Genomic DNA, 23,541 nt, shown 5'->3' with positions numbered 1-23,541 from the left:
CTGATGGTCCGGTCCAAAGCGGCACGCAGTCCCACAATGCAATGCGAGCGTCTTGTCTCTCAGAGCCTGAATTTGGCCCATTCGTGTCCAAATGGGGGATGTGTGCGTTTTGTGTGTAAGGAAAGGTGAACGACCACAGGCTGTTCTACAAACACATGTGTGTGTGTGCGTGCGTGCATGTCTGTGTTGTACTTGTGCTTGAGTGCATGTGAGGACGTTTGAGTGCTTGTGTGTGTTCTTGTGATTGAGTGTGTGTGAGGATGTGTGTGTGTTCTTGTGATTGAGTGCATGTGAGTACGTGTGAGGACGTGTGTGTGAGTGTGTTTGTTCTTGTGATTGAGTGTGTGTGAGGACGTGTGTGTGTTCTTGTGATTGAGTGTGTGTGAGGACGTGTGTGTGTTCTTGTGATTGAGTGTGTGTGAGGACGTGTTAGGATGTATGTGTGTTCTTGTGATTGAGTGTGTGTGAGGACGTGTTAGGATGTATGTGTGTTCTTGTGATTGAGTACACGTGTGAGGATGTCAAGGATGTGTGTGTGAGTGTGTTTGTTCTTGTGATTGAGTGCGTGTAAGGACGTGTGTGTGTTCTTGTGATTGAGTGCGTGTGAGGACGTGTGTGTGTTCTTGTGATTGAGTGCGTGTGAGGACATGTGAGGACGTGTGGGTGTTCTTGTGATTGAGTGTGTGTGAGGACGTGTGGGTGTTCTTGTGATTGAGTGCGTGTGAGGACTTCTGTATGCGTGTGTGTTCTTGTGATTGAGTGCGTGTGAGGACGTGTGAGTGTTCTTGTGATTGAGTGTCTGTGAGGACGTGTGAGGACTTGTGTATGCGTGCTTGTTCTTGTGATTGAGTGCGTGTGAGGACGTGTGAGGACGTGTGTGTGAGTGTGTGTGTTCTTGTGATTGAGTGCGTGTGAGGATGTGTGTGTGTTCTTGTGATTGAGTGCGTGTAAGGACGTGTGAGGACGTGTGTGTTCTTGTGATTGAGTGCGTGTGAGGACGTGTGTGTTCTTGTGATTGAGTACGTGTGAGGATGTGTGTGTGAGGATGTGTGTTTGTTCTTGTGATTGAGTGCGTGTGAGGATGTGTGTGTGTTCTTGTGATTGAGTGCGTGTAAGGACATGTGAGGACGTGTGTGTTCTTGTGATTGAGTACGTGTGAGGACGTGTGAGGACGTGTGTGAGTGTGTTTGTTCTTGTGATTGAGTGCGTGTGAGGACGTGTGTGTGTTGTTGTGATTGAGTGCGTGTGAGGACGTGTGTGTTCTTATGATTGAGTACGTGTGAGGATGTGTGTGTGAGTGTGTTTGTTCTTGTGATTGAGTGCGTGTAAGGACGTGTGAGGACGTGTGTGTTCTTGTGATTGAGTGCGTGTGAGGACGTGTGTGTGTTGTTGTGATTGAGTGCGTGTGAGGACGTGTGTGTTCTTGTGATTGAGTACGTGTGAGGATGTGTGTGAGTGTGTTTGTTCTTGTGATTGAGTGCGTGTAAGGACGTGTGAGGACGTGTGTGTTCTTGTGATTGAGTGCGTGTGAGGACGTGTGTGTGTTGTTGTGATTGAGTGCGTGTGAGGACGTGTGTGTTCTTGTGATTGAGTGCGTGTGAGGACGTGTGTGTTCTTGTGATGGAGTACGTGTGAGGATGTGTGTGTGAGTGTGTTTGTTCTTGTGATTGAGTGCGTGTGAGGATGTGTGTGTGTTCTTGTGATTGAGTGCGTGTAAGGACATGTGAGGACGTGTGTGTTCTTGTGATTGAGTACGTGTGAGGATGTGTGTGTGAGGATGTGTGTGTGTTCTTGTGATTGAGTGCGTGTAAGGACATGTGAGGACGTGTGTGTTCTTGTGATTGAGTGCGTGTGAGGATGTGTGTGTGAGGATGTGTGTGTGTTCTTGTGATTGAGTGCGTGTAAGGACATGTGAGGACGTGTGTGTTCTTGTGATTGAGTGCGTGTGAGGACGTGTGTGTGTTGTTGTGATTGAGTGCGTGTGAGGACGTGTGTGTTCTTGTGATGGAGTACGTGTGAGGATGTGTGTGTGAGTGTGTTTGTTCTTGTGATTGAGTGCGTGTGAGGACGTGTGGCCGGTCAGCCGCAGGAGATGACGGTGAAGCGTTTGGAGATGCAGGACATGTTGTGCAGGACGATGCCCAGCAGGAAGAGCAGCACGCAGGCCACCAGGATGACGGTGCAGACCCCCGACCACGTGGAGCCCTTCCCCCCGAGACCCCCGGCGCCTCGCCGCTCCGCCTCCAGCCCCTCCAGCCCCTCCAGGCCCAGCCCCAGGTGCTCCTGCTCGGGCATGGCCACCACCGCCACGCCCCCCTTCTGCCCCGCGGCCACGGCGCTGCCGGGCAGCAGCCGGCAGCCCAGTTCGCTGGGCAGCAGCGCCCGCTCCTTGGCGACGGGGAGGGGCAGCATGTAGCAGCCGTTGCTGGGCAGGCGGATGAAGACGGGCGTGTGCTCGGAGGCGTGCGGGATGGCGATGACGGTGATGAGGTCGGGGTCGTCCGGCAGCTGGGAGACCGACAGGCCGGCGGGCAGCTTGGTGACGCCGCGGCACCACGGGCAGCGGATCTCCCTCTGCCCGCTGCGCATCTGCGTCAGGCACACCGAGCAGCACGTGTGGCGGCAGTCCAGCATCTTGGGCCGCCGGCGCGGGCTGTAGTAGTTGAAGCAGATCTGGCACTCCAGGATGGAGTCCTGGGACAGCGTCTCCATGTCTTTATCCTCGGTTCCTCCGCCGGTCAGGGCAAAAACCGGCTGAAATAATCCAGCCGGGGACAGTCAACTCCCGCCTGTGAAGAACAGACGAGAAAAAAACTTTAATTGGGGAGTTCATGACTCAAAAACTGTCCAAAACATCATCACAATTTAAATAACAATCCTGATCATTTGCAGGAGGCCTTCATCTGAAGGTGCTTTAAAAAGCTCCACGTCCTCCTGACTATCGTCGCTCCGGGCCGAGTGATGCATCCACAGCCGGCACCAGCCTTCAGAGGCGGGTGACCCACTTTAGTTTGGAAAGGGAGGAAGAACCCCGCCGTAGCCACGCTGGGGTGGAGAAAATAAAAGCAGGAACGGAGGAGGGCGGAGGGAGTCGGATTGGATTTCTGATATTACCGTTTCTTTATTCCTCCCGTTTCTGAACGTTCCACACGTACCAACACAGAATTAGCGTTAAAATACTGAACTCTTCAGGTTCCACTTACCAAGGTTTCTGCAGGTTTAAGGAAGCCACATTTAAGAGTTTGTAAGAATGATACAATTTGAATTCGATTTGATCTGAAGTAATATATTATTATTCGATATATACATTTTTTTTTTAAAGCCTTTGGGAGTTTTTTTCTTGTCCTATTGCCCTCCCCATATTGGAGGGGGGACAGGTGCTCTCTGCATGCACTGCTGGAGCGGCCACCTCACACATGGCACCAAACAGCAACCGGCAGATTACTGGCAGATTGAAGGCTGGTTTTGTTTGATTTACTGTATTTTTAAGACCTTTAAACTCTGGATTTAAGGATTACTAGTCGTTTTTAATGATATTTCAGGCCTTCATTTTTGGAAAATCAAATATAAGACTTATATAAGACTAATGATCCGTTAACAAGGAACTATGGGTAGAAACGGATGAGAAAGAAATACGAGAAAGAAGTGGAATGGACTCACAAAACACTTAACTCAAAACAGACAGGTGGAGAACAGTCACAGAACAGAACACAGACATAGATCTAACAGATGCAGAACATACAAGCCGGAACGACACGCCTAGAACCGACAGACGTAGAACTCAGAACTTACAGATGCAGAACACACACACACACACTTGGCAAAACTGAATTAAATCCAAATTAAGATGTTCTTCTGCATTACAGAAGCACAGGGTCTGACCTTGAAAGCTGTGTGTGTGTGTGTGTGTATGTTTGAGAAAGTGTGTGTGCGTGTGTGTGCATGTGAGTGTGTGTGTATGTTTGAGAAAGTGTGTGTGTGTGTGTGTGCGTATGTGCATGTGTGCATGTGCGTGTGAGTGTGGGCGTGTATGTTTGAGAAAGTGTGTGTGAGTGTGTGTGTGCGTATGTGTGTGTGTGTGTATGCATTTGTGGCTTAATGAACAACAGAACATTGCAGGCGCGCCACCACCCAGCTGGAGTTCATAAGGGTGTTGACCACACTCACACACACACACACACACACACACACACACACTTTATCCCCGAGAGCTGTGTGTCCACCAGCGCGATGAGAACACACCTGGTGGGGGACGGGGGGGGATACTGTGGTCCCTCCTCCTCTGCACTCCTTTAAATCAATAAAAATGGAATTTCGTCCCCGTCTTGCAGCAGGTGGAGTCGGTACGAGGGGCGGGGGACAGAATAACGGACTCGTCCTAATCGGAGTAGACTGGGAGACACAAGGATGCAGATGTGGGGGGTGAGAGTTTCCCGAAGATGCAGGAAAACAGAAGACGGGGGACACAGGCGGCAGAGAAAGAAATTTCATTGTTGCATTCATAGCCAAAGATGAATTTTGGATTTTAATAAAAATGGAACGCCAGTTACAGGAATTAGATCCGTGTGGATTCCAGTCAACGTAAAACCGGATCACGTACACGCCGGCGCGTTTTAGTCGGAGGAAACTGGGCTCGATTCGGGGACGTCGCAGGACGACTCCAGAGACCGTCAGTGTAGCAGGAGTGTAAATTGTACGGCAGATGGGAGCGTTCCAATTAAAAACGTTCCATTAAACGACTTTCACTGGTCAGACAGAAAGTGACGTGATTGTCATTGTGAGACACTGCAGCGCAGCATGCGCTCACGCGGTCAAATGTGTCCTCTGTATTTAACCATCACCCTTGGTGAGCATTGGGCACCATGACAGCCGCCCGGGGACCTTCATCAAGTGGTACCTTGGCGGTTCGGGGACCTTCTGATTACGGGGCCGCTTCCTTAACCGCTAGGCCACCACTGCCTCGTGTGTTTCTGTCCGGGTTCGAACCGAGGACCTCTCGAGTGTAAAGCGAATGTGCTCAGAAGCTCAGAACACCAGTCCTGAGTGTCCAGATTCTTCAAGAATTCACAAATTCTTTCTATGATAACTGGTTGTATCAGAGATGAAAAATCATTTTAAAATCACCAGTGAGGTGTTTTCCGCCGCAGGACAAGGCGAACTTTAATTTTAATCCCCACAAAAGACCATCTGTGTGTTGGGATAAAAGAGATTATGGAAGTCGATCATCTCAGAGGGATGTTCTCACTACCTGCAAGGAAATCGCATCTTCTTATCAGCAGAACAGTCCAGTGGCCGGGCACGGTTATGCCATTTGTCCAGAGCGCCTTACAGTCAGTAGTTACAGGGACAGTCGCCCCCTGGACACACTCAGGACTGCTCATCGTGTCTTGCTCAGAGACACAATGGGAGTAAGTGGGCTTCGAACCTGGGACTTCTGCTCGGCTACTACCACCCCTTCAGATCAGCGTGATGTTCCACTGCTGCTTATGGTTTGGTGGGTTCCACAGCATTCCTTCCGAGGACCCGTGGAGGCCATGTTGTGGGGCCCTAATGGTATTTAATGTTATGGTGGATTGACAAGCCTTCACGGTAACTCGGCCACGGGGTTCGGCTGCTAAGAGCAGCTTGGCGTTGGCGTGAAGGTTCCTCTGATGAAGGAGCGGCGGCGTCTCCAGATCATCCAGAGAGACGCATTTCTCAACGTGTCTGTGAGCGAGGAGCCGCCAGGGACAAGCTGCCCAGCCAGCTGCTGTAATCACAAACTGTGCAGGGAGAACGACGCACACACAACCACACACACACACGTATATATAACACACACACACACACCCACACATATATACACCCACACACATACACACGCACGCACACACACAACCACACACACACACATATATACACCCACACACACGCACGCACACACACACACACACACACACATATATAACACACACACACACACACATATATACACCCACACACACGCACGCACACACACAACCACACACACACACACATATATACACACACACACACACACACACACACACACACACACACACACATATATACACCCACACACAAACACGCACACACACATATATAACACACACACCCACACATATATACACCCACACACATACACACGCACGTGATGAAATGGTGCTAGACAGCGTAAAAAATGAAAAATGAAATCATGCACAAATACCAGACACCGATGAACAGAAGGGACAAGACGTGGTCCAATTATCTCAAATTGCATCGTCTCCTCCGGACGGGCGGCGCGGCGGCCCTGGATGTGTGTCGCCGATGAGTCCCCGGTGGCGCCGGCGGGTACAGACCTCGGTTTCATCGCCGGCGTCTGCTCAGTGAGGACTTCTGTCCCATCTCAACTGCACTCAACAGCACCTCATTCAACGTACGCGGCTCCCCGAGATCATCTCATCCGCATGTTTAGTCTAGAACCGTTCCAGATAGCCACAACAGAACCGTGGAGACGGTGAGAAAATAAACACAACTCAAGATGTGGATCCACGGCGAGCCATCTTCTCCTCAAATACCAGCTCGGCTTCAGCCACGCCTCCTTTCAGAACCTCAAACCACTTTTAAAACGTGGAGCGTTATAACTTTCCGAAGATAAAAAACCGAGGGGGAGCGCAGGACCATGTCCCCAGTCATAACTGGTCGGCTTTACGGTACATTTTTTGGATGATTGTGGCCCAAATCAGGTCTCTGTAAATAAATACACACTGAACACAGCTCCATTAGCAACGCATCGCGGTGTTATTGTGGCATAAGGTACCATTTCCCTGGCAAAAACCAGGAGCTGTACAATATAGACAAGAGATGGAGTCGGTACGAGGGGCGGGGGACAGAATAACGGTCTCGTCCTAATCGGAGTAGACTGGGAGACGCAAGGACGCAGATGTGGGGGGTGAGAGTTTCCCGAAGGTGCAGGAAAACAGAAGACGGGGGACACAGGCGGCAGAGAAAGAAATTTCATTGTTGCATTCAATTCCAATCCTGCAACGTGATTGGTTGAGAGGAATCCAGTCTGACCACGCCTCTTTAAATGTCACATAGGTTCAAATGCTGTCAAGGGCCTGCATCCAGCCGCACTTTTAACAAATATTGTACACGGTCCTCTTCCTGAGTACAGCTGACCAACAGGATTCCAGTCAACGTAAAACCAGATCACGTACACGCCTGGGCTTGGAACCCTAAAGGGATCAATCGGCCACGCCCGTGGTACAAGGCGTTTCGTCGAACTGTCGGAATACGAACTCTCCGTTACGGCGAGACAACAAGTCTCCTTCCCTCCAACTTCGCAAAGTTGAGGAGTGAAATGGCGGTCGATGGGAGGGATTAGAACCGCAGGATGAGGTTTATAATGAATCCACCTTTGTTTTGCGCGGCGCCGCTTGCGCTGCTGGTCTTTAAATGATGTCCGGAGGAGCTCGAGTGTGTTTCGGGGGGAGGGGGGCCCCGTTCCGGGCCTGCGTACGATCCGGGGCTTTCCGGGAGGCGTGAAAGGTCAGGGCGGGCGCCGGGGGGGGGGTGAAGGTTAATGCATGCGTCTCTAGCTCATGACACGCACTTAGGAAGCAGATAAATGTCTCAGCTCCGGCCTGCCCACCTTCTGCCTGGTGTCAGGGGGAGCCACTCATGTCATTCCAAGTGTGCACTCCTGCCGATCTAAAATCAATCAAACCAAATCAATCAATCAATTGTTCGTCCAGCGCCTGCACGGTGCTTAGAAATGCAGCCTTGAGGACTCAAACGGGGACACAAACGAATAAACCAACAACGTTGGCGATAATATTCGCATGCGTACACATATTTAACGTAAATATGACGTATAGAAAAGACTGTGCAGTATTGTTGTACAAAGAAGAGTTGGGAATAATAATATCAGTAAATATAAGATGCAGCTATGAGGCGCCAACTCGAATTTTGATAATCGAGCGGCAGAAACGCGAGGACGGGACGCCGCTCCTGACAGACGGGCGCGGAGATAACGCGCTGCGACGGGCGTGGCCGCGACAACCGCTCGATGGTAAAAACACAAGCCGATCGATGGGCTGATTGGCGGGACAGGCAGGAGGGCGACAGACACGAATCGACGGGGATTTAACGTCACACGTCAACCCACGACCATAGACATCCATGCAGGAAACAGCCAGCAAGCGCGTGTGTAAGTGAGGTGATTGTCACGCGGTGTCCCCTGTATTTAACCATCACCAGCCATGATGGTTTGTCACGCGGTGTCCCCTGTATTTAACCATCACCAGCCATGACAGGCGCCCGGGGACCAGTGTGTGGGGACGGTGCTTTGCTCAGTGGCACCTCGGCGGATCGGGATTCGAACCGGCAACCTTCTGTTTACGGGGCCGCTTCCTTAACCGCTAGGCTACCACTGGCCCCCCAAATAAGTGTATATTTATCCACGGAACAAACGAACTGTCGTTGGAGAGTAAGCAGAGCGGCGTTTACACGTACACGTCTACCTTCAGTTCGGCCATGAAGATAACCACCGCAGCTAAAAGCCATGAAGTGGCCCTGACTTCATACGTCCTGTCCCCGGCGTCCACAAAGCCAAATCAGTTTCCCCGAGATGTTTCCTGAGAGCCCGGCACCCAGCATCCTCCGGCAATTAGAGGCATTCCGCGAGGCCCCCTTCAAACGCCCCCATCCCTCCATTTCGCCTCAAAATGTCTCCCACGTGTTGCCAAATCCGCAGCCTTTGATGTGTGATTGCGCACCCCCCCCCCGTCCCCCGTCCCCCGTCCCCGCGCCTCAGATGCAGTCGGAACGAGACGAGAGGCTGCCGCTCGCAGGGCCTGAAACGACAAAACAAATGACAAGAGCGGAACATCAAAGGGCGGCCCTGATGCGCGCCGGGCTGGGTGGGGGGTGCGCCAAAAGCCAAATGCTTTTAAAGGCGTATTCTGCCGAGCGCTGTTCACGAGATTACAGAGAGCACACACACACACACACACACACACACAGAGCAAGATCAAAATGTTCTCCCACACACAGAACTCTCAAAGTGCGGAAATGCGGGCTATTACAGCGCCGTAAATGAGACCCTACAAGCGAAATTACATCTCAAGGAGGGCGAGCGGCATGCCGAGCGGCCGCGGGGAGTCGGGGGCGGGCGAGGGCTTACGAAAGGAACGCTGGCTCTGGAATGGACAGGCCGTCCTCTGATTGGCCTTCCCGTTCCGATTAGACGGCTTTTCCTGGAGATTCCGCCTCCCCCCCACGACACGAGGCGTGTGACCCTACAAGCGGGCGTGGTCTCGCCAGTCCATTTCCACCATGACTCAAATGAATATGCATGATCAAAGGGCCGCGCCGTCCAGAAGCCCTAATTTCCTAGCATGCGGGGCAGTGGTGGCCTAGCGGTTCAGGAAGCGGCCCCGTAATCAGAAGGTTGCCGGTTCGAATCCCGACCCGCCAAGATACCACTGAGCAAAGCACCGTCCCCACACACTGCTCCCCGGGCGCCTGTCATGGTGCCCACTGCTCACTCAGGGTGATGGGTTAAATACAGAGGACAAATTTCACTGTGTGCTGTGCTGCTGTGTATCACATGTGACAATCACTTCACTGTCACGCTACGTCTGACACGTTGGGGATTTATTCAGCGTCGTCTGAAATGACAACTGCGAGAGACCGCAAGACAGCGATATTAAAGCTACATTACGCTGATCGCTCGAGCCCAGCCGACAAGTGGAGCTTTTAAAAGCCCCGCTGCAAGCAGTGTACTAAGAGGGAAAGGAAATGTGTGGGTTTAAAACATAATCGCTAGAGGCTAGCATCTGATTCCGCAGTAATTAAAATGCATCAATTAACATTTCATTAAAGATTAACATTTGATAAAACTAATTTACAACCTGCAAAACGCTTTTTACAAACACCAATATGCAAGCAGCTGATCATACAGAAAGGACAGGTACTGTAGACCATAACCGGGCAGCGCCATCTAGTGGTGCTTCCTCACATGACCCTGAACATCGTAGACCCTGTAGAAAACGTGTCGGTGTATATTAAGCGGACATATCACGTGGAAATGTTTCTGATTATCGGCATGAGAAGAGCCACGGCGTGTCAGTCAGATGACAGAGGTGCGAGGGGCAGGTGGGAGGGGAAGGGGAGGTCAGGACATACTGGGTGGTAGTAGCCTAGCGGGTAACACTCAGAGACCCAGGTTCAAATCCCACTTACTACCATCGTGTCCCTGAGCAAGACACTTAACCCTGAGTGTCTCCAGGGGGACTGTCCCTGTAACTACTGACTGTAAGTCGCTCTGGATAAGGGCGTCTGGTAAATGCTGGAAATGTAAAATGTAAACGTGCGTCGAGAAAAAGAAAAAAGCAAAGGAAGGGAAACGGGGGAAGTAAAGCCTTCAGAATCTCACATTAATTCACTCCCGGCACATCAAACAATGAAGCGCCATTAAAAGCTGCTTGAGCCCAAAACACAAGCTACTTAACATTCGCCGAGCCACCGGGGGGAACGGACGTGAAGGCGCTTCTTATTTACCTCTTCCTCAACGGTGTCTGCATTCACCATCAGCATCTTTAAAGCCAGTGATTTAATCATGACAGCGAAGTGTGACAAGGTCACTTTAACCTGCCAAAAATGCAGATTCTGTCACCCCCCCACCGACCCATGCGCTGGTCACTGAGGTGACCAGGTAGTCACAGAAACCTTGAAGCCCCAGTGTGACATCCAAACACACACCAGGCGTGGAACAGTTGTTCACACAGCGATGACCTCCACAGCAGATATAGCACACAGCAGGGAGCCGGGGACTGATCCAGGATCAGTCTGAACTGACTTCTTCTAAACGACTGTGAACGGGCGAGGTCAGTGGGGGCCGTGAAAAGAGAGTCCATTATGGCCCGTTCTGGACAGGACTGGACCGCCACAAATGAGGCCGTTAATGGTATTAGCCTGATTAATAGAAGAATAGAACCTGAACTTCTGAGAGGCTCTGAGAGCTTAATAAAATTCTTACTGCTTTCTGAACAGCTAAGAAAAAAAAAGCTCAGCAACATAACTTCACAAGCCACCAGCAGTGTTTTATGGTCACCTTGACATGACAATAAGAACAGGACCTTGAAAATGGCCCGTGAGATACCAGCTAGGAAACAAAAGCAATTCTCTTAACAGTGGCATTGTCAGAAAAACACATCCCTCGCGGCAATATTTCATCCTGTTGAGGCCTCTCTGAATGAAACAGAACAAAATGAGGAACCTCAACCTGAACCTGTAGCTGCCAGAAGGTTCAGAACACATCTCAGGGCGTCCCCTTATATGCCCATATTAAACTCTCACACATGCAGCAATAATCCAGTTGAATTTTATGCACATTTTTGCCTGGGCCCAACCTAGGAGGGTCTAGGAGGGTTTCTAAACGAAGTCAGGCTGAACTCAACTTGTTGAACGCATGAATCAACGCAAACAGAACATGATGAGAGACAATCGTGTATAGATACACCTCAGCATTGTCTGTAGGGGTGGAAATTATTCGTATAATCGTCGCATTGCGTTAAACCCTGAGTCGGTATAAAAATTCCAGTTAGAAAGTAGTGCCGGGAGTGACTGTGGCGGCCTGATCCGAGTACAGTGCCGCTCCGTGTCGGAGATCGGCCTCGTCCACGTGGACATAAACGAACGCCCTCTGAACGTTCATCAGGATTTTGGTTGAAATTGACACCAAGAAAACCCGCAGCCGATCAGAACGGCAGAAAAACGGGGCCTTAACTCTCGTCTGACTGATGTATTTGAAAACATGATGTGAAGTCGCGATGCATCGATATTCAAGGCACTGATAATCGGAATTGTAATCGAATCGAAGGCTCACACGTGACCTTTCCATCTCACGTATAATCGGCCCATGTCAGAAGCTCTGACCGGTGAATGAAGCTGGAAGCACTCAGAAGGTCTGGCAGGCTGTGTACCCAGAATAAAGGCCTGGTTTCTGTAAAAAGATCTGAAGTGGTTCATGTAACCAGAACTAATGATCCTGCGTGTGAGATTGGTTCATGTCACGAGGTGGTGTTCACAATCACTCGTAATCACTCGAAGACAGATGGAGAAAAAACGTTTCTACTGAAATTCAGTCGAATTTAACGTCTGTTTTGGGGGATACCGAGCGGGAGAGGCTGAGGCTGTAAGTAAAATCAGTTTTTAAAAATGAGAAGCAGCTCTCTGTAAGGGTGTAAACGATGCCACCAACATGATTACTGACACTCGACACAGGTCACACTGCCAGGCGGTAGCCAACCAAATTGCCTGCGGTCAGGACAACAAAATCCCCTTCGCCACAATTGCAGAAGTAACATCAGCCTAACAATTATCTTATTTTTAGAGCTGCAATGAATTTTAAATATTTAAGACGAACCCTGCGCAGCATGACGTCAGCCCATCCAAAGTGGATGTAGATGCAAGCACAACATTACGACCTGAGGCTCTTTCACACACTGGTCTCTGTAATAGTTTTAAATATTATAATAAGCTTTAGTCTTAAAAATTCTACGCGATTAATCACGATTACTTCATTGCAAAATATGCTTTAGAATTGTTTTTTATTATTATCAATTGACAGCCCTGCTTGTTTTGTATGTATTTTTTAGTGCTGCACGATTAATCTAATCGCAATCGTAATCGTGAACGTAAAAAGCTGTGATTTAAATGATTAGTACATGGATTGGATCGGCAAAATATCACTCATTCTCTCAAAGTTTGCGAGCTGACTGAAGTCTCACTTCAGTCGAATGTGACGTGTTTGGTCACATGACTTTCGATTTGGTTCAATGGAGACCCCAGATCCCGGGGGGCTTACATTTCATAGGTAAGGCTGGACCATTGTTCTGAATATATTTGCCCATTATAAAATCCCGTTTTATAAGTCTTAACCTTAGCTAAGCTAGGCTAAGCTAGTGAAGCTATGCATTCCTGTGGTCAAGTCAGCCTCCAAACAACGTTTTGGCTAAATGTAGGCATTAACTATTTAGACTGTTCTTAGCTGTTTAGTTAAATTTTCTCAAACTTTGAAGGTTTCCTAAAGCATCCCTGTGTTCAAGTCAGCCTCCAAACAACGTTTTGGTTAAACATAAGAACTATAATACGGGATTTTATAATGGCCAAATATAATCAAAACAGATGTTTAGCCTTACCAGGGTTTGTCGTTCGACAGTAATGTAAAGAGTTTTTTTGTGATTTATTTAATTTTGTAGAATATTGTATTTTGAAAGCACTGGGCATTTCAAGTTGTTATAAGTAGTTTGTATGTTTCACTTTGAAATTCACTATTAGTAATTTGTATGCGACTTTTCATTGATATACAAGCAAGTGTCCATTATCATATCGCAATCGCATATCACAATATTGATCCAATTAAAATTCCAGATTTTATAAAGCCAATCAAAGCCTGATCAAAATAGACTTTCTGCCAGGCAGATATGTAAGCCACTATATATACACAGCATATAAATAATATATTTCACCATATTCTACTGTACTTATTTTTTGTACAATCCGCAGTTTATATAATATTCGTCTTCAGTTTTGCACATTTGACATTTACAATAATTGACATTTTACCAGGAAAAATATATGTGCTGGATGTTCATTGACTGGCCCAGAACACTGATGGGACCATCCCTAGACATAAGTGTCGCATGAATGAGTCTTAATTATTAAAGTTATATTATGATGACTTCAGGCAGAGGCAGATCATGACAGAGCAGGAGATGACAAATCATGTTTCAGCATTATCGAGAAGAACGACTGGTCTGAGCAACACACTTCTTGAAGGTTGCACAACAGGGCCACTTTATAATGACACCACACTCACGTCCTGCTGCCAGCGATGAGACTCGGCCTCCTAATGAGGGAGATTCACTCCAGTCCTGCGCCTCGTTTCTGACAATCTTCCTAAATATTACCTTTATTAACCACACGGACCTGCCGGGGGGGAAGCAAACCTCTTCTCCCGCCGTATTTTCATGTCTTTCAGAACACTTCCAGCCTCAGTGACCTGCTCCTCATCCCCTATTATCACATCCCCCACTCCTGTCAGCTCATTTGCACAGGAGCAGTGGTGGCCTAGTGGGTAAGGAATCGGACCCGTCCCCACACACTGCTCCCCAGGCGCCGGTCATGGCTGCCCACTGATCGCCAAGGGTGGCGTTTAAATACAGAGGACACGTGCTGGGCTGTGTATGTAGTGAAGTGAAGTGAAGTGATACACAGCAGCACAGCACACAGTGCACACAGTGAAATTTGTCCTCTGCATTTAACCCATCACCCTGAGTGAGCAGTGTGTGGGGACGGTGCTTTGCTCAGTGACACCTTGGCGGATCGGGATTCGAACCGGCAACCTTCTGATTAATAGGCCACCACTTCATAGGTGAGTGTGTTACCCACTAGGCTACTACCACCTATCATTTATGTCTCATATAACACACAATGTCCTCAATGAAGAGTTTAAGACTCCGGTACTGTACATGAAGAAAGGGATACTGCTTGGCAGTTACCCGCAAGTCAAAAGGCAAGAGACTAACCAGCCGATTAGTCGATGAGTAATTATTTCTGTCGCCCAGACCACGCCCGCTAATGATGTTTGTTCAGGGGTTCGAGAAGATCCCCTGGCGCAGGTGTAGCCCCGGGTGGTGCCTCAAGATCGGCCGACTGCAGGAGCACGACTGTTGAAGGGTCTACAGAGGCGTGGAAGATTAATGAGGCTGAGAGCATGTCTTCCACCGAGACCCGCTTTAAGACGACTAAAAGACAGCCAGGACAGGACCTGTGTGTGGCAGTCGGGAGGTAACGGCGTGTGTGTGAAATAGAGAAGCGGGCCGCTGTCACCCTTACTCCCGTCGCTGGGGGAAATCAGCACTTTCTAAACTAATTAGCCCGGCGGAAAACTGCTGAGGCTTAAATGCTTAATTACATCACGTTAAAAACGAATTACGGGCAGACAGACGCCGCTGAACGCAATAACTAACACACACACGTCTCTCGCTGCGGGACTCGTTCTCGCCTCGTCTCGCCTTGATGCGTCTCCTCCGCTTGTCACCGGTCTGTCATCCGTTTGTCTGTCCGCAACGCCCAGATGTACGTGTGGACGGCGGGAACCTTCACCGGTCTCGCGGTTCGACTACGGTCACCGATGCATCCCATCGATTTTTCAATATTACTTCATGCATAGGTGGCCTAGCGGTTAAGGAAGCGCCCCCGTAAACAGAAGGTTGCCGGTTCGAATCCCGATCTGCCAAGGTGCCACTGAGGTGCCACCGAGCAAAGCACCGTCCCCACACACTGCTCCCCGGGCGCCTGTCACTGCTCACTCAGGGTGATGGTTAAATACAGAGGACAAAATTCACTGTGTGCACCGTGTGCTGTGCTGCTGTGTATCACACGTTCACACGTTTTTCGCCGCGTTCGGTCGGCTGTGCGTTTGGTCGCCAGTTTCTACTTTAAACCGAGTCGAGCAAGTGCCAGAGAAACGCAGACGCAACGCGTCCATGTGGACGTGGACGAACTCGGAGCGGCGCTGCGCTCAGATCAGGCCGTCACGGCCACTACCGGCGCCGCTTATTAACTAGAGACTTTAAAGCAAGCAGAATCGTCCACCAGCGCGTCATTTCAACACCCCGAGTAACAGTCACCAGCAGACTGGGCGCGGCTACATTTATCGGGGGACGCACACAGCCCTCCTTCACCGGACAGAGCGTGAAACCCGGAGCGAAGCCGGCGTGGGAGGCGGGCCCAGGTTAAAACCTCCGCACCAGCCAGCTCGTTTCCGATTCAAATTAATTAGTCCCCAAATGCAGCGGGGGGTTGAGGGGTGTCACCGCTAAAGCGGCGCGGTCGCGCTACACACACACACACAGGTGACAATCCACCCCCTCTCTGTTCAATCGCTGCCATGGTGACAACCAGCACCACGGCGCGATTGCCGGTGGACGTCCCTGCCCCGCACAGGTCTTTATTACCGCTCTCATGCGGAACCATTTCATACCAGGGGACCCGCGAGGCTCCGCTCCAAAAAGGAAAAGAGATTCCCAATAATTATGGCATAATTATGGAAAAACTAATCGCCTTTTGAGGCCCAACAGCAGTGGACATACGATGCAGAATGCGAGCTGTCTCACATTCGTCTCTATAAACACCCCAACATCCGGCCTGTCTTGATCCTTATCGAGACGAATTTCGCAAAGCGATCCTAAAAAGGTGTTTGCACAGGCTGTAAGCGGGCAATGCGACTTTCCCAGACGCTGGGGTAAATAACCGGGGCGTGGCGTGGCGTGGGAGGAGCTCCAGATCCACAGGTGGGGTGGTGGCGACCTGCCCAGGAAATCCTCCTCCCTTCTTCTCCAGCGACAGCGCTGCAAGCCTCCATTTGTCTGCTGTGAGTGTGGGAAACATCTCACTTTTTCTTCCTCTTTTGCCTTCTCTCTTTGTCTCCTTCATTCATATCTTGTTCCGACAGCGATATGCTCCAAAACATACTCACAACAGATAGTGGCACCTACCTGCACAGCCTGACTGATCAAGCCACTGATACCAGAAGAAACATGGTCCACATGTGATACACAGCAGCACAGCACACGATGCACACAGTGAAATTTGTCCTCTGCATTTAACCCATCACCCTGAGTGAGCAGTGGGCAGCCATGACAGGCGCCCGGGGAGCAGTGTGTGGGGACGGTGCTTTGTTCAGTGGCACCTCAGTGGTACCTTGGCGGATCAGGAATCAAACCGGCAACCTTCTGATTACAGGGCCGCTTCCTTAACCGCTAGGCCACCACTGCCCCATGTGAAGGCACCTTGAAATATTCACACTTTCACAGCGGAGTAGCTTTGCCACAACCTGAGGCGGCAAAACAAACTTATTCCATAATTTGTGCAGGGACCATGCTAATGATGCTCTTTCTGGGTTTCATTTAGTTTAGTTGTAGAACATACAATACAGGCCAAAAGTCTGGCCACCTTCTCATTCAACGTGTGTTCTTTATCTTCATGACCATTTACGTTGGTAGATTCTCACTGAAGGCATCAAAACTGTGAATGAACACATGTGGAGTTCTGTACTTAACAAAAAGTGGAGACCTGACCTCTACAGTCACCGGACCTGAACCCAATCCAGATGGTTTGGGGTGAGCTGGACCAACAAGTGCTAAACACCTCTGGGAACTCCTTCAAGACTGTTGGAGAAGCATTTCAGGTGACGACCTCTTGAAGCTCATCGAGAGAATGCCAAGAGTGTGTAAAGCAGTAATCAGAGCAAAGAAACTAGAATATAAAACATGTTTTCACTTATTTCACCTTTTTTTGTTAAGTACATAACCCCACATGTGTTCATTCATAGTTTTGACACACTCACACACACACACACACACACACACACACACACTGTGACAGTTTGTTGCTGGTGACACCCTGAGAAAAATCCTCCCGCTCCTGGGAGAAGACCTCTATTAGCTCCTCCCACGCCCGCCCCACCGTACTCCTGACCTCCGAGAGAGCGCGGCGGCGCCACGGAGAACTCCGCGGAGGGCCACCGGCTTTCAAATTCCATCCCCGAATCGAATCTGAAAGTATAATGAGACGGATGCCAGGAGCAAAAACAGAGAAGGTGAGAGCGGACGAGCGGACCCGGCTGGACGAAGACCTGGGGGACGCGGACAGCATCCTACTTACATACCAATTTCACCGGCAGGAACTTATCAGGCCACCTCAAGGCTACGGCCGGCCACTTCAAAACAGTGACATTCGAAAACCGGCCCGCGCCGACCGTGGCCGTTAATGGCGGCATGAGTGGCGTGTCTGTGTCCCGGCTGAGGACATGTTGCAGGGACATGATTTGAACGGCTGGCGCTCGGACCCGGGTCCTCAGTTCTGCCGGAAGTTTGTAGTGAATCACCAGATACTAGCGAGACTCGCTTTATTCGTCTGGAAGAGGCGGGAGGAACTAGACTTAGTGGAATAATGAATAATTGATGGGGCCGAAAGTTAATACGGGCTGGATTGACGGCAGCACGGCGGGAACGCCATCTTAGCCCGACCTGGAAGAGCCCGCTTGGCGTAATAAAGATGAACGTCGGGCTGAGCGGGAGGTGGAAGTCGGCGGGTGAGTAATGCCTTTTCCAGGGCACGGTGTTATCAGGGCGAAGACATGTGGGAAGATCTACAGACGAGGAGACACAAGGCTGGCCGAGCGGAGGCGGAACAGGGAAGGTCACGTCTGGTTAGATCCACCAGAGATAACTGTGCACTGCGTTCCAAACGATCCGGATTTCAGCCAGAACGGCTTCAAGCATGAGATTGGATCCGTATCTGAGCTGTAATAACGGATGTGAATCAGGTTTATTGGTCAAGTACCCCCACACACCAGGAACCGGACAAGTGACAAGTTTCAAGGACGGGATGTCCTTGCAGCTGAACAACAGCGCTTCATCCAAATCCGAGACGGGAACGTCCTCAAACCAGGATGAGAGAACATGGAGCGTCGGGCTCTGTCCATTAAAACAAAATTTCGAAATTCATCAAGCTACATCGACTGATGCAAGTGGGCGGCCATGACAGGCACCCAGGGACCAGTGTGTGGGGACGGTACCTTCATCAAGGGGACCTCAGTGGCACCTTGGTGGATCAGAATTCGAACCGACAACCTTTTTGAGGCAGTGGTGGCCTAGCGGTTAAGGAAGCGGCCCCGTAATCAGAAGGTTGCCGAATCCCGATCCGCCAAGGTGCCACTGAGCAAAGCACCGTCCCCACACACTGCTCCCCGGGCGCCTGTCATGGCTGCCCACTGCTCACTCAGGGTGATGGGTTAAATGCAGAGGACAAATTTCACCATGTGCACCTTGTGCTGTGCTGCTGTGTATCACATGTGACAATCACTTCATTTTATCTTTATCTTCTGATTACGGGTCCACTCCCTGAACCGCTAGGCCACCACTGCCCCATAAACTCATAAAACGTGTGAAGAAAACAGCAAACCCCCAGTCATCAGACTCCACCATCTACCATACATCTTTGTCTGAGAGCCTACAGGTAGACAATAGTAGCCGGCCGTGCCAGCAGAATAGCTCGCTCTCATTGTCTTCCTTGTCCGCCCTCTAAAGGGAATAAAATGGCTTTTATCTGCCAACAATGGGCGGCTCAGATTAGTGCCTGCCTTAAGTCAGCGTGTTGGCATCACAAGGGCATCACAAGCCCAGGAACAAACAAAGCACCCCCCCTTCTCCACAGTGTCCATATAGGGAAAAAAAGAATGCAACTGTTTTATTACAGATTGCATATTGAAATGCTGACTGTGTTGCATGAATGTGAAGAACCAATATCAGCATCCTACTGACCCGAACTTCTCGCCAGCAAATCATAAAAAAAAAAGAAGATGATCCTGCAGGTCACAACTCCAGTCAAAATTCAGTGAAGCGTTCGTGGTTCTTTTACAGCCAATGCATCGAACCGGCGTCCTTACCCGCTAGGCCACCACCACTAAGGGGGAAATAGGGAAGTATGACAATCTTTTTGGATTTCATCAATGCTACTATTGATGATTCCCATTAGGTCCAGTACCTTATTATTAGGCACTTTTGCAGAAACACACTCAAGAACACGGAACTACTGAATTACAATTATTATCACCATTACGTCTCAGCCAAAAAAAAAGTCCTCCTTTCTGCACCCATTACTTTTCAAAGGTGATGAATATTTTTGCATATGAAGGGTTCCATTTATGAAATCTGAAAGTCATTTGTTCTTCATTGATAACAGAATAAAGACAGTTGGACCTTTTCCTGGCACTCGGATTTTTGTACTAGTCCAAGAAAAAGGCCCAAAATTTCCATCATGGAGGAGGAACGTTTCCAACATCAGAGGTCGTCTCCAGCCTGCAGCTCTTCCGTACCTCCTCGCGCTGTCCTTCCATAAAGGCCTTTTCACGGTCCACTCAGCGGGTCCACAGTCCCATTTAATGTCGTCCTATCAGTTTTTTACGCTTCTGACGGCTGTCAAAGAACCCACTGGTATGAAGGTCACGTTGAAAGGCTTTGATACAGTTTGCCATCTCCAGCCATGAAATAAGAGCGTGTTCAACCTCCTTCTGCCATCTGAATGCACGGCCTTCCTGTTTGCACCAGATCTGCCAATCAGGACAAAGTCCCGGGTCGTGCGTCAGATGACATCCTGTGTACTGCGGGTTTCCACTTCCTGTTTTCAAGGGCAAGCAGGGGCCTTTGGGCCTGGAGAAACACGAACAGAAACCGAAACGGTACGGGTTGGGGGTACGGAGCAGTGAGCCACGGCGCGGGCCTGGCGGATCGATGGACTCAACAGCAGAGACACGAGCTATCCGCCTTTCCGCGGATTCGGCACCGGCACCCGTCCCCACGGATGGGAGTCAATTAACCAACCGACTCCGGAAAAACCGGTCGTTCGAGCGCGCGGAGCCGCCATGCAAATGAAGACGCGGGGCGGATGTAGTACAGCCGGAAAAAAAGACAGGCAGAGACAAGCGGGGCAAAAAAATATAAAATACGGTAAAATGGCAGCTTGGTGCTTAATGATGCCGTTACCTTCTCATTCCCCTGAGAAGGTAACCACGAGGGTAAAAAAAATAATAAAAAAACTATTTTAACAGTCGCTGGACAGACTGTGCGGTTACAGTCTAACAAATAGGCCCTTCGTGCAACGGAATTAATAAAGTTCCTCACACGGGCCACAAAATGGATAACTTGCCTTCAACAACGCCAACTACATTTTTTTTTTTTTTTTTTTAACCTGGGTCTTCTGGTTCATAGGCGAGTGTGTTATCCGCTAGGCTACTACCACCCTACAATCAGTAGTTACAGGGACAGTCCCCCCCCTGGAGACACTCAGGGTTAAGTGTCCTGCTCAGGGACACGATGGTAGTAAGTGGGGTTTGAACCTGGGTCTTCTGGTTCATAGGCGAGTGTGTTATCCGCTAGGCTACTACCACCCTACAATCAGTAGTTACAGGGACAGTCCCCCCCCGCGGAGACACTCAGGGTTAAGTGTCCTGCTCAGGGACACGATGGTAGTAAGAGGGGTTTTTACCGTGCACAAATGCAAAGGACTTTGTTACATTTCTGATGTGCGAAGTGCGTCCTCTGCGTTTCTAAAAAGCAACGCGAGAGAGGAGAGGAAAAAAATTACCCGTCACCGACAACATCGCCTCCACCGGTTTCTTCTTCGGCTCCTGATGCAAAAGTCCCGGCCTTCAGATATGCCGTGCGGAGAACCTTTAAGGTTCCTCAACAGCCGCCGGAAAGACGTTGCGTTCCGTAAAAACGAGGACACGACAACAGGCAGCTTCAGCTGTCAGAGCTTCAAACGGAGACGAGCTGCAGACCTTCCACCAGACGGGGGGTTTATTATTATTATTCGTCATTCTGACATTTCTCTACATATTCCCATTCATTCCAAATAAGGTTGGAGGATTTGTCCAACAAAAAAAAAATAATCGACCTCAACTCAATAACAGTATTTAACATGACGTCCACAATTAATAATCAGATGAAAGGCATCCAGCGCTGGTTCTGGGTTGAACAAATGATAATTATTACAATACATCACCAACAAAAGCCTGAAAAGCAGCCAACATTTCAAAAGGAACCTACACGGGACCGAATGCGGTTTAATTTCCAACAAACCTTCACTGTATGTATGAATGTGTATGATTATGGCTGATAACTCAAATTATCAGAATATTTACTACGATTAATAGAGGATTTACATTCCAGAAATGTCCAAATTTTGATCATTTTCTTCATTTGTACATGGGCGGGGAAGAAGGGACGAACGTTCCAACAATCTTTAGAAATCGAGCAGTTAACGAGAAATGAAAAAGAGCTGCGATGGATCGTGTGAGCTGAAAGCGGGGAGTCTCCCTCAGAACACGCTCTTTATCTCCTGATGGACCTAAATCTTGACCTTCGGCTCAGATGGTCCCGCTGAATGATTAATTCTGGCTCCGTGGAGAACAAAGCCCTCCACATCTGATAAAGGCGGCAGCTCGGCGAGCTGCGGGCTCTGATAAGCCTGGCCTGGGCTGACTGGGTCCCGCCGCGCTCTCATTTTGCCCGTCGGGGGGCATGGAGACGTTGAGACGGACATCTTTTGCAAGGTGAAAAAACAGCTTCCGGCTGTTCTCAGACGCGGAGGACGCATTTCAGTTCTCCATCAGGTCCATCAGGGAGACGCGGGACGAGAGCCAAGTTCCATGGAGGTCCATCATTAATAAATGCCTGCGGCCGCATGGTTTGTCCGTGTCAAGCGGCGTCTTCGCCAGAGACGGGTCTGGTCAGGTCAGTGGCCACAGACGACCGTGACCTCCTGACCTGGGATGCGTCTCCATGGTGACAGGGGGGCGACACGCTGGCGGCATCAGACTGTCTGGTCCGCGCCGATCAGCTGGTGCATCAAGGTGACGCCCTCCCTGCGTAGCGGGCAGGTTTATAGTCCCTTAATAAAGAAAAGCCACGAAGTGACCCCTCTGACGTACACCACGGGGTTAAAGGTTACCTTCGTTTTCGTTGTCGTGTTTTGTTTTTTTTAACAAAAGACGCGCGAACCAGCCCGGAGACAAGGACGGTGATGATGATGAGGATGATGATGATAACGACGCGTCGAGCTCAGGAAGTAAATAGGAAAGGGAGCGCGCAGCGTGGCGTGGGAAAGTCGGGTCCGGAGCGTTTCTGGTCGCCACTCACCGTATCTGTTGATCAGCCGCGACCCATGATTCCGTGCGGCTGCGGTTCGTGTCGGGCAGCTCCGGTGTGGCGGCGCGGCAGCCTCGCCTTCGAAGGCAGCTGCGCCTGGCTCCGCCCCCCCGCGCCGGAGCGTCCAGTTGCGGACGAGGACACGCCCACGCAGCCCTGGCCCCTCCCACTCGGCCGCCGCGACGTGTGACGTTTAATTGTTGCTTCGCTTGTTTGTCTGTAACACTAGAACCGCATCAACGTCCACCCATGCCTACTGAAAGCACAGACAATAACCTAATCAATAATCAATACGAGAAGCCACCCATCCGTCAGCAAACTGAGCAACAGAGAGATTTATTAACCTCACGCTGCTCAGGTATCAGAAGCGTGAATAATTTACAGCAGCGCCTCCACCTGATGTTGGTCCTACAGAGATTTCCAACAACCTCCAGGCAGTCTACTAATATCCCGTCATCATATTGACCGTTCCTCACCATAAACTGTAATTATCATGTTATAACCGGTGTATAACGCAGGCATGTTCCGGAGGAACCGTAATATATGACCATCTGTAATCTCGTATCCACATACGTTCAGGGTTTACATTTTTAATGAGTCAGTACACCGCTGTTTTGTTTCTCTTGATAAATGTGAATGCTCCTTATATTTACATAAAAAAAAGAACTAAAAAAAAAAATCTAACATTTTTGGCAAATCTTGCTGTATTATTTACCGCTATAAGAGAGAGAAGTGCGGGCAAAAGACTCAAACCTGTTTCACGCAGGGCGGG

The 23,541-nt window shown here is 49.8% G+C and overlaps 1 protein-coding gene across 1 annotated transcript; it reads right to left on the bottom strand.

Moving 5' to 3' along the window:
• Positions 1–1,949: 1,949 nt before the first annotated feature.
• On the bottom strand, positions 1,950–22,848 carry LOC114784361 (E3 ubiquitin-protein ligase RNF152-like). The gene is made up of 2 exons (XM_028969695.1): positions 22,761–22,848; positions 1,950–2,789 (listed from the first exon to the last, which is right to left on the bottom strand). The coding sequence occupies exon 2, from the start codon at positions 2,710–2,712 to the stop codon at positions 2,080–2,082; it is 633 nt and encodes a 210-aa protein (XP_028825528.1). The 5' UTR covers positions 2,713–2,789; positions 22,761–22,848; the 3' UTR covers positions 1,950–2,079.
• Positions 22,849–23,541: the final 693 nt, after the last annotated feature.

Source organism: Denticeps clupeoides, chromosome 2 (genome assembly GCF_900700375.1).
Source record: "Denticeps clupeoides chromosome 2, fDenClu1.1, whole genome shotgun sequence".
NCBI lineage: Eukaryota > Metazoa > Chordata > Actinopteri > Clupeiformes > Denticipitidae > Denticeps > Denticeps clupeoides.
The sequence above is the reverse complement of the archived record's forward strand: the minus strand, read 5'-3'. Positions and strand labels throughout refer to the sequence as shown.